The sequence below is a fragment of the Pseudochaenichthys georgianus genome, chromosome 23, assembly GCF_902827115.2.
Source record: "Pseudochaenichthys georgianus chromosome 23, fPseGeo1.2, whole genome shotgun sequence".
Classification (NCBI taxonomy): Eukaryota; Metazoa; Chordata; class Actinopteri; order Perciformes; family Channichthyidae; genus Pseudochaenichthys; species Pseudochaenichthys georgianus.
The window spans coordinates 20,431,824-20,448,104 of NC_047525.1; the positions used below are offsets into that span (position 1 = coordinate 20,431,824).

General features: G+C 40.7%; 1 protein-coding gene across 2 annotated transcripts; it reads left to right on the forward strand.

The window, feature by feature from the left end:
- The first annotated feature begins 337 nt into the window (after positions 1–337).
- LOC117468298 (fibulin-1-like) lies at positions 338–15,290 on the forward strand. Of its 2 annotated transcripts, XM_034112337.2 has the most exons (17): positions 338–509; positions 672–783; positions 1,386–1,521; positions 1,688–1,835; positions 3,204–3,266; positions 3,355–3,444; positions 3,847–3,984; positions 4,101–4,238; positions 4,313–4,456; positions 4,553–4,675; positions 5,607–5,732; positions 5,861–5,980; positions 6,092–6,223; positions 6,299–6,422; positions 14,068–14,210; positions 14,501–14,638; positions 14,752–15,290. In XM_034112337.2, the coding sequence occupies exons 1-17, from the start codon at positions 425–427 to the stop codon at positions 14,889–14,891; spliced, it is 2,100 nt and encodes a 699-aa protein (XP_033968228.1). In that variant the 5' UTR covers positions 338–424; the 3' UTR covers positions 14,892–15,290. The 2 variants fall into 2 exon arrangements, with proteins under 2 accessions (XP_033968228.1, XP_033968229.1); XM_034112338.2 differs by lacking the exons at positions 14,068–14,210; positions 14,501–14,638; positions 14,752–15,290 and adding an exon at positions 6,704–8,576.
- Positions 15,291–16,281: the final 991 nt, after the last annotated feature.

Genomic DNA, 16,281 nt, shown 5'->3' on the forward strand with positions numbered 1-16,281 from the left:
TTTCCTTAACAATGAATACAAAAAAACGAGCCAATATCGTAACTTCCTTCTGAAATAAGAAAAAGTTAATATATTTATGACACTTTATTTTGTATAATTGTATTTTTCTTCCTTTTTACTACATGTTTAGGGGGTTTATAGACTTGTTTTTACCGACTTTTCTAAAACTTCACTTTTTCTTCCCAGTCAACATGTACTTTGGACAATTTCGACACAAATAAATCCAATATCGGCCGTGTTTGAATTATTCAGTAGCTCTGACACAGCTCCATCCACCCCGCCCCCGTGTCGCCTCAGATGTTCTTCACAGAGAGCTTTCACACACACACTCACTCACACACACACACACACACCGTCCACCGCTGTCATTCATTCGCTCGCCGATCAGTCCATTCATTTATTATAACCGTGACATTAAGAGGATATGGGAGGAAAACATCTAAATGTCACTCCATGGGCACTTTGGACCATACTTAGTTTTTTTCTGTACGGAGTTCTGCATGGACAAGGTAACACAATTTGATTATGTTTTGGTGTGTTACTTTTAACACACCAAAATGGAGATATCCAAGCATTTTTTCGCCACGTTAAATTTAATTAAATCTGACTTTCATCAGGGGCAGCTATATTTGTTTTCTTAATAATGCCTCTTGTGTATTTCTAATCCTTAGATGTTCAGGCTACTTTACGGGAGTGCTGTCAGTATGGGATGGATCGGTACCTGGAAGGACATGACTGTACAATCCTCCCCCTCATCTCCATCTCCATCTCCCACACCTGCAGGTAAAGCAACACCTGGTTTGTCAAAGGAGAATGTTAGAAATATGACCAAGCAAGGGTCAGCACAGAAGGAATGTGAAGTTTGTGTGTATTTAACCGTTAAAAAAGCTTTCCTTTGGGTATTTGGGGTCTGAATGCATCACAAAAGTCTTCAAACTGTGTGGAAATGTGTGTTTCCTGTACAGGCTAAGCCACAATTTGCAAGGTATGTTTAAAAGCAGGAAACACCCCCAGGGTATGAAGCCCCAAATCATGTCAACAAGTAACTACATAAGTACAGGCGTAAAATGCCCCCCTGGAGCATTTTTAACACCAAAGGGCCCTATTTGACTGTAAATACATGGAAGTGGTGATTGATAACATAGAGAAACACCTGGTGAGCACATTGAGGTCAGTGGAGGGGACAATCGCAGAGGAGAGAAGACTTTTGATCATGGATAAATTAGGCATTTTTTAAACTAAATTGCAACGAATTACATCATAAATCCAATTCCAGTCAGTATGTCAATCAATAGCAAGCATTTCTTCACATGCTCCTTATCCAGCCGAAGAGAAAAGGGTGCGTTTTGTTCTGGATTTGGTACATTTCTGTCGTTTTTCTGCAGGATCACCCAGGAGCAGTGCTGTGCAGCAGCAGCAGGAGACCAATTCTGTGACAAAGGCATGGAAATGGCCAAGGAGCAAGGGGCCTGTGAGTGGCCCTTCTTCTCAGGAGGACCCTGGGAAACCAAGATCTCGAAGGTCCTTCCTAATGTCAATATCTTCGACCTTTACATGTCTCCTTGTTCTCACAACACACCTTATAAGTCAATACATAGTGGGAATTGTTTTCCTGACAGTATCGAGATAAGATTCCTACTTTACGACTGCTTTCTCCACCCCCCCCCCCCCTCTTTCTCCTGTTCAGATGTGTTGTGACTGTTGTCTGCTTGGCCTGATGATAGCGAGCCAGGCGTCCAGCTGCGAGCTCCAGGGTTTGTCTCTGGAGAGGCAGTGTACGCACACGGCTAAAAGCTGCTGTGGCATAAATTTAGCGGATGAACCCAAACAAACAGGTAATAGATCTTAACAATCTTTTGATTAGCTCCACTCTGTCTTATCATGAAAGAAGAGCTATCCTGGCTGTGTGGGACATTCAAAAATAATCAGTACCTTCCATTTACACACACTAGGTGCCAAATGACTTACAGTTAGGTAGGAAAAACTCCCATTTGCTTTTTAGACCTTTAATTTGATTGCAGATGATCTGAACAAAAACGGATAACTTATTATTCAGACTTATTTTAGACATTTAGACACTTTATGGCTTTTTTGGGGGACCCATTACCTTCTGCAGAAGGCTCAGGATGGACAGTTTTGGTTTCTCTAAGGATCACAATTGATACAGCAGAGCCAAAGATCTCACATTTTGTATTCCTTTTAAAAGCTTTGGGCCTACATTACCAGCAATGCAACTCAACCACAGTTCGCTCAGATATGCCAATAGTGGGTACAATCCCATCTTTTTTTTATCTTCAAACTTAAATATTTTGGGTTTATTCATCAGCCCCAACAGATGATGAGTTATTGGTTATCATTTTAAGGCAATTTATCAAAAGTAATTCCATCCTCCCTTTGATTCCGTCCCCTCGACATCTTTTAATGGATTATTCGCCCCTCCAACTAGTTTTTCTGTATCCTGCTGACAAACAGTAATTGAAAATTGGTAGCGTCACTAGAGGCAGAGCCCTCTTCTAATAAACTGGATACATGGCCTTGTTGTGGCAGCTGTGGAGCAGATCCCTGGGATACAGCGGTACTCGCCAGGCTAATCTGGAGACACCTTGCCAAATGGTGACTCAGGGCCAACTAGTGTTGTGTCTGGTGGTGGCTTTTGTCGCCTAGCTGGCTTTAAGTGAAAATACAACCAAATGTGTGGGAAGGATAGAGCTGCAAAAACATTCATTTTGAACTGTATTTGTGGATTGTAGTTTTTTGGGGAATTTACCATTAATAAAATCATATTTTTATTTGTTTATTTAGCAGGGACAATGCACAGTAATGAACACTTAAAACATTAAAATGTGTCAAGCGTAACAGTGCCAGATTTAGCTTTAAGCTAATTTCCATCCGCAGTCCCTCAAATAAAACATTTAAGAAAATTACATTTTACAAAGATAGCAAAAACAAAATACATGATATGCAAAAAGTGCAAAAGAGCAAGAGCAGCATACACAAGTATTTATGACATGGTAATACAATATAGCAGCAACGACATATAAAGTGCAAGAGAAGATACAAGAGATACATAAAGTGCAAGAGGAGATACCCCTTTGTTAAAGTGCATTTAGAGGTGCTCGCACGTCTGTTTGTTTCTTAACCATTCTTTGAGTTGACCTTTGAAGCTATTGAGTTTTAATTATGCTTTATATCCATACCTCCAGTCACAGAAAAGCCTGTAGCCAATTTTACCACCATGCCGCCAGAGGGATCGAATGGCTGTAGAGGTTTGGCACATTCATTTCTAAAATTATTTTAGTGATGTATGACACACTGTAACATCTATTTCGTCACGTGTCTCTCCCCTGATTTCAGACTCCAATTGCTCACTGTTGTGTGTAGGGAACGGCACATGTGCATGCCTTGATGGTTATCAACTGCAAAATGATGGTGTGAGTTGTGTGGGTAAGTAATCTAAACAAAAACCCGGCTTTATTTCTTAGAAAATAAGTGATTTCAACTGTTCAATGTTTCAGTCTGTTTATCGGCCCATACTGACATTTCTCGACAACTATTATTTGAATTATTATTTAAAAGAAATGTATTACAATATTCACAATCACTTTTCAGGATGAATTGTAATCAATAGGATTTTTTCTTTTGCATTAAATTCTTATTTTATTGTTGTTTTTACGATTTGTTGTTCCAATAGTTTGTCATAGTTTAGTTTCCCTAATACATTGTGAATTGTAGTATTAATTAGGTGGAGGTTTCAATCCCCACACTGGGTTTTCTGCCTCTTCCTGCACTTAGTATAAAGTGCAATAAACTGAACAAACTAAATGCACTTCTTTTCTTATTTTTTAGATTCTAACGAGTGTCTGACTGACAATCACAACTGCGTCTCCGGCCAAGTCTGCATTAACACAGAGGGTTCCTTTCGCTGTCAGAGGGAAACCAGCTGTGGCACCGGGTATGAACTCAGAAACGACAACGATTGCCACGGTAAAAATAAAATCCTTTCTAATCCTAACACTTTTGTTTATTCATACCAAGAGATTGTCTTAGAGTTCAGTATTTCAGTATTGCTTCTATCGTTATCTCCTCTTTGCTTGTTCCAGACATAGACGAGTGTGCTTTGGGCTTCCATAACTGTGGACCAGACTTTGTGTGCAACAACACTGAAGGCTCTTTCCGCTGCTACCCGAAGGAGAGTTGCCCGATCGGTTACATTCAGGACGCTGTGGGCAACTGTAACGGTCAGTTTAGTGTCACAAGGTCAAAACATTCCTCAGATAAAAATGTAGCTGTCTTAATGTAATGTTCTCTTCAGATTTCAACGAGTGTGTTGCCTACGCCAGTCCATGCCTGCCTGGCGAGACCTGTAACAACACAGAGGGCTCTTACACATGTCGCAGGAACAAAATCCCCTGTGGACGAGGCTATCATCTGATTGAGGACGGCACGCGGTGTGAAGGTGGATTCTGGCATAAAAAATTATCCAATATGGTTTTTTTGCTGCCACATTGATGTTCTTTTTTCATACGTGTATTTTCCCCTCTTCATGTTACAGATGTGGATGAGTGTCGTACAGGGATTGTTTGCGGCGTCCATGGTTGTGTCAATCTAGTTGGCACGTACCGCTGTGAATGCAGAAATGGCTTCATCTTCAACAGTATCTCCAAGCTGTGTGAAGGTACGGTGCAAATTCACTCACTTTATTTTTGTTTCAACTATAAAATTGTATGCATATCAGCTATGAAATCTTGTATTTTCACGTGTTTGTATGAAGTGAGTAGAGGAGAAAGAACTGCTATTCTAGTCCCTTTGGTTGCCCTAGATCAGGGGTGCCCAACCTTTTTTGAACCGAGAGCTACTGGTAGACAGCCTACTACCAGGTAAATACACACTTCTACTTGTATAAAACTGACCTTTGTACGAGGAATACTTTTATACCTCTTTCTAATCTACACACATACACTACAAGTATTTAACTGAAGTTACACAACAGTGTTGTTGATACAGAGTTGGAGTTTATTCACACGTCACTACAGTGGGTAATGTTTTCAAGAAACATTGAACAGTGCTGCCACATATGACATAGGGAAAAAAGAAAAGATTCTGAACCCTTTCTTTGCCATTATATAAAAATAGTGTTGCTACAAAAGTATAAATGAGGCTTACTAATAAGACAACTGAGATCTGAAGCTACACAGGAATCTGCTGCCAAAGTGCAATAAAAAAGACAAAATTAATAGAATCAAACCCTTTTTTTGTAGCATTTTAGTAGAGTATAAAAAGAAATGCCTTTAAAATAGGATGCAAGCGCAACACTAGTTTCTTAACCTGAATTGATAATAGACTATAATCAATTTAAGTTCCTAACCCTAACCCTAAGTTCAAACAAACTAAAACTTACAGCTGATTAATAACGGTATCTAACTTTATAGGAAAAGGGGCGTCGAAGTGTTGAATTACTGTAAAAGGCATAATTGTTCGTAAAATAAGTGCATCTGTGAAAAGTAAAAATCATGAGCGATGCTTGGCTGAAGGTTATCCAAGTATTACCTGCAAGTGTGTGAAAGAGGCCTCAGACTCTGAGATTCACCGCCCCCTGTGTTGTTCAGATATCAATGAATGCAGGCATTATCCTGCTCAACTCTGCGCCCACAAGTGTGAGAACACAGAGGGGTCCTACAAGTGCAGCTGCACCATTGGCTTCCAACTGACCCCCGACGGTAGAAGCTGTGAAGGTAAAATCTCTTAATTTCAGTCATTTCCTAAGACTTATGTTGGGGATATACATTATGGCTGATGTAAAAACCTAAATTGTGTCATAGTCTTTCCGAATGTATTTTTTAAACTCTGTTCCTGCTAACAGATGTCAATGAGTGTGAAGCCAACCCTTGCAGCCAGGAGTGTGCAAATGTTTACGGCTCATACCAGTGCTACTGTCGCCGTGGTTACCAGCTGAGTGACATCGATGGGATAGCTTGTGAAGGTACGGTTTGACTTCCTGGTTCTTGGTGAGGCAACAAAACCAACAAGAGAGTGATCACATGTCACATAAAATAAGTTCTTCTAACCAGATTATACCATTTCCCGCTCTCAGATATCGATGAGTGTGCTCTGCCTACTGGAGGTCACGTGTGTTCCTACCGCTGCTCCAACGCCCCGGGAAGTTTTTACTGTACCTGCCCTCCTACAGGCTACACACTCGCACACAATGGACGCACGTGCCAAGGTCAGTCGATGAAGCTTTGGTCAACGATAACTGAATTGTAAATGGGTTTTTTTATTAACCTTTGCTTGTTTTCAGACATTGATGAATGTTCCACGGGGATCCATACTTGTTCTGTCTCCGAAAGCTGCTTCAACATCCAGGGAGGATTTCGCTGTCTGTTTTTTGCATGTCCGCAAAACTTCCGGCAAGCAGCACAGGGGTAAGAGCTGATGGTTTCTTGGTAATGACAAGCTTTGGTAATGAATGGTTCACCGTCCCTAGTTGAGCATGATGCATCTTACTTCTCTGTAGTTTAGTTTTAAGAATACGTTGTATCTTTTACACCCTTTTTCTAATTTCCTGAGTTTGTCTGGACTGCTCTGGACGCTTTCAACACTCTTTTCTTATTATCTGGCCTTCATAAATTATTTCCTCTCTGTTCCATGTACGCAGCCGATTCTGCTTTCCATCCAATCAGTATTTCATTTTTTCCCATTTCAGCCGTTGCGAGCGAGTAACTTGCGAGTTCACGCGGGATCCTGCGTCGTGTTTCTTGCTCCCGTTGAGAATCTCCTTCTACAACATCAGCTTCCCAACCAACACACCCGTCCCTGCTGTGGTCTTTCGGATGGGACCCTCTAATTCTGTGCTGGGAGACAAAATGCTGCTCAACATAGTGTCCGGAGATGAGGAAGAATACTTTGTCGTGCAGCAGCATGCACATGGAGGAGAGATCTCACTTCGCCGTACCTTAACCCTGCCGCGGGACTTCTTTCTGACCGTGGAGATGAGGTTGATTCGCTACGGGACGGCTCATCTGTATATGGCTAAGATTGCGGTGTTTATCACAAACGAGCAGCCTATCCGGCCTTCAAGAACATTTCCATATTAGAAGTCTGTGAAATAAAAAGAAAATATGTATTTTGTACCCATTACGCATGTTTAATAAGGTTTTTTTTAATTTGTTTTTATCTATCCTTTTACTTCAAGCAGGACTCACAGCTGTAACTTTCTATCTACCCTCGAAACAGTTTATAAGAGGCAAATGAATAATTGTTGTTCAGTGATGCAAAAAAAAGACTAAAAAAGAACAAGATACCACAGCAGTCTTTATGATGAACTGGAGTGACTATTTGTTTGTATTGCTAAATTCTTCTTCTCAGTATTGAGCGAAAAGGATTGAGGGCATTCTCTGTCTGTAGCCTATGCTTAAAATGAAGCTGCAGCGAGCATCAGGTTAGCTCACTTTAGCATAAAGAAACAGCTAGCCTGGCTCTGTACAACAAATACTCGAGAAAGTCACCGCGCCTAGAAAAGACGTTGTCGAGGACATAAACCTTACAAAAAAGATATAAAGTTAGTGAGAGTTTGAGGTGCTGGTAGCCATTGTGTATTACTTTTGATCAGAACTAAGCTAGCTGTTTCCATTCTGTATGCTAAGCTAAGCTCGGTGGCTCCTGTTGCTTTAAATTACACATACAGACATGAGGTTGGTATTGATCTTCTCTTTTTACTTTTAGCAATACATTTATTCGTCTCTAACCCCCCAAAAAAACTATTCCTTATAGTTTTGTTGTTGGTAGTAACGGATTTGAGTGGTTATAGTTCTAAGCAATGTTGCTATTTGAATTGCGGTTGAAAGCAGAGATCAGATGGATGTATTTTTATCGATTTTTTCAACACTTAAAACCCTTCTCTTGCGTTAGGTCATATCCCCCTTCCCATACTATTTTTGACCGGTGTGTTTTGCCAACACATTCTCACTCCCAACTCGGCCTATGTTGACATTATGTCAGGGTCCCTGTTGTCACTTTCCAACGAAAGGGGGGGCCCTTTAGCGTCGAGTTTCAACTATCAGGGCGTCCCATTGACTTGCATATAGAGCTCCCTGAACGTTGGTATTAGACGAGTTGGGATCGCGGCGAAATGCTCTCTGCAGATCCATTCTCACAGCGTTTATCAACCTTTTTCGTACTCAATATCAAGCCAAACTTATTGTTTTTACTTCTTTATTTTAATTGAATAATGTAGGACTTTTGTTGCCATCAGTTATGGGGAGAGCAGGGGCTCAGAAAACTGAAATCTGTATTGTTTCATAGTTTTGTCCTTCTAATTTTGTATTATTTTCTGAACCACACTGTTATTTACTCAACAATAAGACACAATTATCCTTGTGTTTATGTATTTGTTTGATTGTATAATGTCGGACTTTTGGAGTCCGACAGGACCGAGGGTCGGAGCAGCTTATAGTAGTTGCTTAAGAGAATTTTACACCTGGAAGTAAGTATTCTCTCCACTTCGCTCAAACCCTGTGATTAGTCCTCAAGCTCTGTGATTGGATGTTTTAGCCGCAATGCACGTTGGGATATGGTGTTTATATGATGTGAAATAAAATAATACTTTATTCCGAGTGTGCTTGCTTTTCTCTTTGGAAGTCATCACATAACGGCATTGTAATACACGGTTCGGCTGCATTAAATATTACACATCTGCCGTAGTTCTTGATTTATAGAGCCCTGATGAGAAGACTTGTGGACAAACAGGAAGAACTGCCGCCGAAACTGAATATGTGACGTGGATCATAAATATATCAGCAATTAAACAACATCTTCAATTTCTCTTCACAATATACGTCTCCTTGCAGTATCAATACTAATTCGGTTGACTTTTATATTTGATCCAATTGGTAGATAGGCTATATTTACACCATAACGGTGCACAGCTGATATTGAATTGTATTATTTTTATTATTAGATATTAATAGGAGACACAGACAGACAAACTAATAAGGCTTTATTTAAACATTAAAGAATACTTTAGGTTAAGGTCTTCTTTTGAATAAGAAAAAAGCTTTGGGGGTATAAATATTAAGCCTGACAAAGTACTAATATATTGCTTTCCTGCAATGTTAACTACTGTATGTTTAAGCACTTATTTTAAATGATATTATACATATGTATTATACTTCTCTTATATAAGATGTATGCAGATAGTATAAGAAATGTGCAGAATACGACAGTTTAATGGTGGAAGTATACACACATATTGTGATAGATGTCTTGTAATGCACTGTTGAGGAACCTGCGACCCAAGTTTTTCATCTCCGACCTTGTCAGGTATTGAACATTCAATAAATAAAGAACACAAAATTATTAAATATAAAACACAGAATTTGTGTGATTATACTAAATGATTTACAAATAAACACCACTGCATATTTACAACTGTTACACATGCTGATGTAACGCAAATGTTCCAACTTGGGATCAATAAAGTATATCTTATCTTAAGATGATCGATGGCTACTGCCATATTTGAAAAATGTGCCTCTGAACCTTGACAAGTGCATGTTTCAGGCTTATCAATTAATGTAATGTAATGTAATGTTATCAATGAACAACAGGAGGGGTCACAAACATAAGTCCAGCTGTTAAATAAAGCTCTTCTGACCTTAGCTGGCGTGTGGGTATATATTAATGCTGCCCATTATGGACACAAGCCATTTTCACCCATTTATTAATTATATGTTTTAAATTTGAGTGTTTCCTATCCTCTAAATCTCCAGGGATGTACACAGTTTAATACTGGCAACTTCTTATTATGGGAAATACGAAAACGTCTTTTAAAACTACAACTCCCAGTAGAGACGTGCCATAGAACATGTTGCGAAACACACAATTGCCAGCATGTGTAGTTCTGGGGATGGTGAGCGGGGGACGGGGTGGACGGGGTGGATCCGTTCAAATCCAGTTTTGGACAGTCTGCCATGGTTCCATCCCATTTCAAAGTGCTGTTAGACGCTCGGCGTAACCCTCCGCGCACATTCAAACATCCAATCACAGAGCTTGAGGACTAATCACGGGGTTTGTCAAGCGGAGAGAATACTTACTTCCGGGTGTAAAATTCTCTAAAGCAACTACTATGAGCTGCTCCGACCCTCGGTCCTGACGGACTCCAACTTGTGTTTATTAATCAAAAAAATAAATAAACACAAGGATAATTGTGTGTTATTATTGAGTAAATAACAGTTTAGAAAATAATACAAAATTAGAAGGAAAAAACGATGAAACAATACAGATTTCAGTATTCTGAGCCCCGTACTCTCCCCCTAACTGACAGCAACAAAAGCACGAAATTATTCAATTAAAATAAAGAAGTAAAAACAATAAGTGTGGCTTGATATTGAGTAAGAAAAAGGTTGATAAACGCTGTGAGAATGGATCTGCGGAGAGCATTTCTATTACCAACGTCGTTCAGGGAGCTCTATGCAAGTCGGGACTCCCTGATAGTTGAAACTCGATGCTAAAGGGCCCCCCCTTGCGTTGGAAAGTGACGACAGGGACCAGGGGCGGACTGGCCATCGGGACGAATCCAGATGGGCCAGTACTGAAGAGGGCCAGTCGGATAAGTCACTAGCCACCGTCCCCCCGTCGACAATATACTAGCGGTATTTTCTTGCGGCACAGAGGTGGGCCGGTCGGATAAGTCACTAGCCTTATGAGATTCTTCCTGTTCCAATGATGTATGGGATGTATTGATTTGATACAAGCAAGTCAGTGTTTCATTGTGTACTTTCAACTAGAGTATATGGTCCGGACCCACCGGTGGGCCCATCAAGTTCAGCATTCACTGCATTCACTGTGATGAATATAAAATAAGACACTGATACTGTTTTCCTCAATGAACATTTAGAGAAAAATAAATATTCAGGGTTCCTCTCCCTCAGGGGCCTCTTCCTGGTCAGTTGACTGTTGGTCAGGCTCATAGTCTGGATCGCTGTTGTCTTCAATTTTGGAGACATCGTCCTCTTCAATCTCCTCTTCATCTGGTTCAAAACATTTGTCCAGAGCCTCTCAGTCGCCTACTCATTGTGTCAATGACTCAAATGTGAGCAAGGTACAAATATAACTGCATGAGAGAAAGTGGGAGTTTTTTTCTTTCTCGAGGGGCACAGAGCTCGCACCTGTGAGAAGGTGATACATTGTATCCTACAGCGTGAGAAAGTGAGAGCTTCCCGTAACTTAGAGTAAATTGTTTTGTCTGGAAGGCGTGGGGGGACATAAGCACAATGTGTGTGTGTGTGTGTGTGTGTGTGTGTGTGTGTGTGTGTGTGTGTGTGTGTGTGTGTGTGTGTGTGTGTGTGTGTGTGTGTGTGTGTGTGTGTGTGTGTGTGTGTGTGTGTGTGTGTGTGTGTGTGTGTGTGTGTGTGTGTGTGTGTGTGTGTGTGTGTGTGTGTGTGTGTGTGTGTGTGTGTGTGTGTGTGTGTGTGTAGATGTTTTCCATCTGCAGGATGAACATAACACACTCATACCCATTCATTTCATATGGCGGTCAATTCTGACCGAAAACATCGGTCAGAGTGTTTCACTGTTGAATAAATCACGAAAAAATCAATGCTAGTGGTGATCATCAATTGTATATACTCAGAGGCCTCGTGAATCAGAATCAGAAACAGGTTTATTGCCAGGTAGGTTCGCACATACTAGGAATTTGACTTGATGTCATGGTGCATACATAAAATATAAAAAACAAGAAATCTAATATAAAACAAAAAATCTTTTACACTGTCACAAAATACAGTGAAATAGCAATACAAATTAAATAAAGCAGTAATTTACCTGGAAATGAATTTTAGAATATAAACTATGAAATATGAAATAAGAATATGTGCAGAAAGGAGTATGAACATTGTGTGCATTAATATAATGCATATAGTCTATGATGTGGCAGAGGTAAAGTGTCAGCGGGGGGTCCGGGTCTTGTTTAAGAGGCCGGTAGCGGAGGGGAGGAAACTGTTCAGGTGGGTAGAGGTTTTGGTCTCCTGCCTGAGGGGAGGGGGGTGAACAGTTTGTGTCCAGGGTGGGAGGGGTCGGCCACTATCTTCCCTGCCCGCCTCAGGGTCCTGAAGGCATGCAGGTCGTGGAGGGATGGCAGATTACAGCCGATCACCTTCTCTGCAGAGCGGCTGACCCGCTGCAGCCTGCCCTTATCCTTGGCTGTGGCTGCGGCGTACCAGATGGTGATGGAGGAGGTGAGGATGGACTCCATGATGGAAGTGTAGAAGTTCACCATCATCGTCTTTGGCAGGTTGAATTTCTTCAGCTGCCTCAGGAAGAACATCCTCTGCTGTGCTTTTTTGATGAGGGAGCAGATGTTCTGCTCCCATTTGAGGTCCTGGGCGATGATGGTGCCCAGGAAGCGGAAAGACTCCACAGCAGTTACTGGGGAGTCACACAGAGTGATGGGGGCGGGTGGGGCTGCGTTCTTCCTAAAGTCCACAACCATCTCCACTGTTTTTAGGGCGTTGAGCTCCAGGTGATTTTCCCCACACCAGGTCACCAGATGGTCCATCTCCCACCTGTAGGCCCCCCACGTCCCCACCAGAGATGAGTGTGGAGGATAACACAAGGTCTTGAGGCAATTGGATGAAAAACACAATATTTATGATAAAAAACAAAGTCACTCGGTCACTTTTGACCCAAAACGCAAGAGAAAGGTTAATGCCGTTTTTGTTATTTATTCTAATAGTATATGTTAAGAATATTAGGACATTGTACCACTAGATGGGGCTCATTAGCTATTAAGGATCTAACACTATGACATGATTGTTCATTTGTAATAATTTGTACAGATGGCAGCTCACTCTACCTCAGCTTCCCTTTATGTGTACTTTCTAAGTGATTGGAATTAAAAGAGTCACAGATAAAAATGGCTTTTTACTCTTTAATATTCGAGCACAAACACACATACCGGCAATGGTTTCTGCCCCTACTCTCGTGCTTCCTCCGCTGTGGTCATTTTTTTATGTTGAAAGCAATTTTTCCTATAATCTGTTCCAAGTGGCCTCACCATAGGATCAAACAGAACTCGCCTCAGTGGATCGCAAGAAAAATAAGCGTGGCACTTATTTATGGGCACCTGGGGCTTGGCCAACATGGGGGCTCAATTTGTGGTGGAGCAGCATTACAGCTCGTATGATGAATAGTGCTTTTAGTGTTGGTATTGGGTGGTTATCAGTTGATTTGTTGTAAATTATACCAAAAGGGCAGTAGCTGTGTTGGTCAGCTGGATAAATGCAGCCAGACACATGTTCCACTGTTCCACTTTCCTCCCGGTGGTTTTTGTGGTTTAATACATAATAGAGCTGATTGAAAATGCAACAAAATTATATATATGAGCTAATCATTCTCTTAAATCTTTGGATCATATAACCACCAAACTAATTTCCAAAATGCCTCACTAATTACTTCATATATAAAAATAGTGATATGTTGTATGAAATAATAATGATTGTATCTCTATTTGTCAGTTTTTTGGAGGGTTACAATCTTTTGGGAATGTTATTCTGCTGCGGATTCAGTCAACATCCTGATCCTGATGTTTTTCTGATTCTTCCTCATCAAATTCTTACATACCCGTGCCTGGTTTTCCACCATCCCACTATCCTTTGTAACATTTCCCTGGTGAGGAATACCACACAACCATCTCTGGTTTTGGCGTCATGCTTAGGGAATGACTTGGACTCACCTGCTTGCTGCTAATTACACAGCTCTGCTCCCGTGGTCGTTTCTGAGGTCACATTTGAAAGGGCACAAACATGATTTTAGGTTGTGGAATCAGGGTTTGGAGTCTTTCTAAAGTGCCCGTTCCATGGTTAACCATGCAGGTCTATGGGACTATTCAGGTGATGCCAGGTTCTTTTTGCTCAATTTAACTGTTTAATCCTAAAAGTTGTTTCTTAGAAATACTGGGTAGTGCTGTATAGGTTGAAATTGTGAAGATTTCCCTTCTTAAGATATGTATTTCTCTCCCTGCCTTGGCACATTTATATATCCCCCTTTTCTCTGCATTTCCTCACTTTTTAGATCTGGTGGTGATGCTTTGATTAATGTGCGTTGCATTAAGTCCTGCCACCCTCATGACATCAGCTGCAATATCAAACCTGTCCACACCATCACCCACACCTCCCTCTCTCTGCCAACCTTCAGAGACTTCCATGAACCAGAGGGTAAGACAGGGGGAAGTACAGCAAGGTTTTAGTATGTGTGCAGTGGTGTGCATTAGTTAGTTAAGGCATGACTTTGTTGTTTTCGTTATTATATGATTTAACCGTAGACCCAGGTTTCCAAACTTCATAAATGTTGTAAGGGGTTAATGGGGAAGCCTCATGGATGCCTCATTGAAAAATACAACTTTCAACCCACCAAGCTGTGCATAAGATGTAATTACTTGTTTCAACTCACGGAACAATTGATAATGATTTAAAGACAAAATCTCCTTTCTGGTTTGCCCCAACAGAAATAGTTGTCCTGCGGACAGTTACAGCAGCTAACTCTGCTGTACCTGGCGCCACCGATGTGTTCTTTGACATCCAGTATACAGATGACCAGTTATCTTTTGATGTGGAAAAACGCACCTACCATGGCATGATTATTGGTAAGTGTCTTTCATGAAGACCTATATCAAACTATATATCAGATATTTAATTTACTTATAAGTCTCCCAAAACTGAATTTCACTAACTAATCCCAATCTGTGTCATCACTCAGGTGTGGTTCGGCAGGTGAAACCTATCATTGGCCCCAGGGACCTTGTGATAGAGGTGGCTATGAACTATATCAAGTCAAGGGCTGTCTCTCATCGCAACATTGTCATGATCCATGTTTTCATCTCTGAGTTATGGTTCTGAGCTCAGCTGAGGAGTTATTAGTTACCTAGCAATAAATAAGTTGGCAAACATTTTGAATTGGGTAACAATTTCAGCATGCTAACATGCTTGCAGTGACAGTGCTAAGCTAATAATGCAAATATTTACGAGGTATAACACCACAACAACCACTCAGTTTAGTCTGTAAGCATGGTAACATTTGCTAATAAGCACTAAACCAGAAGCACAGCTGAGGCTATTGTGAAAATTAGAAGTACCAAATGTTTGCCAAGCTATTCAATAGTTCATGAGATATTTCAACTAACCAAACTGGCATCCTTATAATAGGGCCAAATCAGCCAAATATATTTACTCTATTTCAACTTTGATTGTGTGTTGTACCATCAGAATACGAGACCATTTGTGAATAATAAAGATTATGTGGTTAATTGTGTTTATGTTTTTACTAAAAGGAGATCAATCCTAGACTGCTGCAGACTAAACCAATTGTCCTTTAGTTAGCATAACTGTGGTTTCAAGAATAACACAAATCTGATAGGATGTCCTGTTTTTCTGTAACTCAACTCTTCAAATTACCGATCAAAACCATACAACTTCCAGTGTGTGAGGTTATTTCCAGTTATTCCATTCAGAGAACTGAGTTATGGGAACATTTTCCTTGGAATGTTAGGATCTTTAAATACCTCATCTTTAACCTGACAAATTGCTTGAGGTGGATACTTCTGACCATCCATAACCAACAGTGATATGCCTTTCACCACTGCTGTGCTGTGACCTCCGGCCGACAACCATACCCAGGCAAATCTTGTAATCTAAAATGTGCCACTCTACACGAAAGCTCAAAAGGCTTGCCCTGTGGCTTTATTATTGCAGCTGCACCAATTGTCCCTCAACTTGGTTGGGCTGAATGAATTGATCTTCTGACCATCTTCTGACCACACACTAGAACTTTTACTGTACCCAATACATTATTAGACGTTTTATTTTGGGTATGTTACAGTAAAGATACACTGTATATTTAAGGATGCATTGCATCCAATGGGAGCTGCACTCTTCACAAATACCACTTAAATTAACATATGGAGCCCATGAGGGATTCCCAATTCTATTACACTCAATACATCTGTGCCAACTGCCAACCCTTGCAATTATAAAGCTAAGCTGCATTTATAAACCTTTTATACTAGGTTCCATATTATAAAGTGGTACTGTTTAATATTTCACCCAGCTGCAACTCACTTTCACCCAATAAAATATACTCTGAAGAGTTCTACCCGGTTCTCTTCCATGATTTGGAGACATTGGCGCAATAGCCTCTACAGCAGGGGTGGGGAACCTTTTTCCTCTCAAGGGCCATTTCAATGTTTTCAACATCCTCCGAGGGCCGTACAAATTATTGACCTCTGCTTAA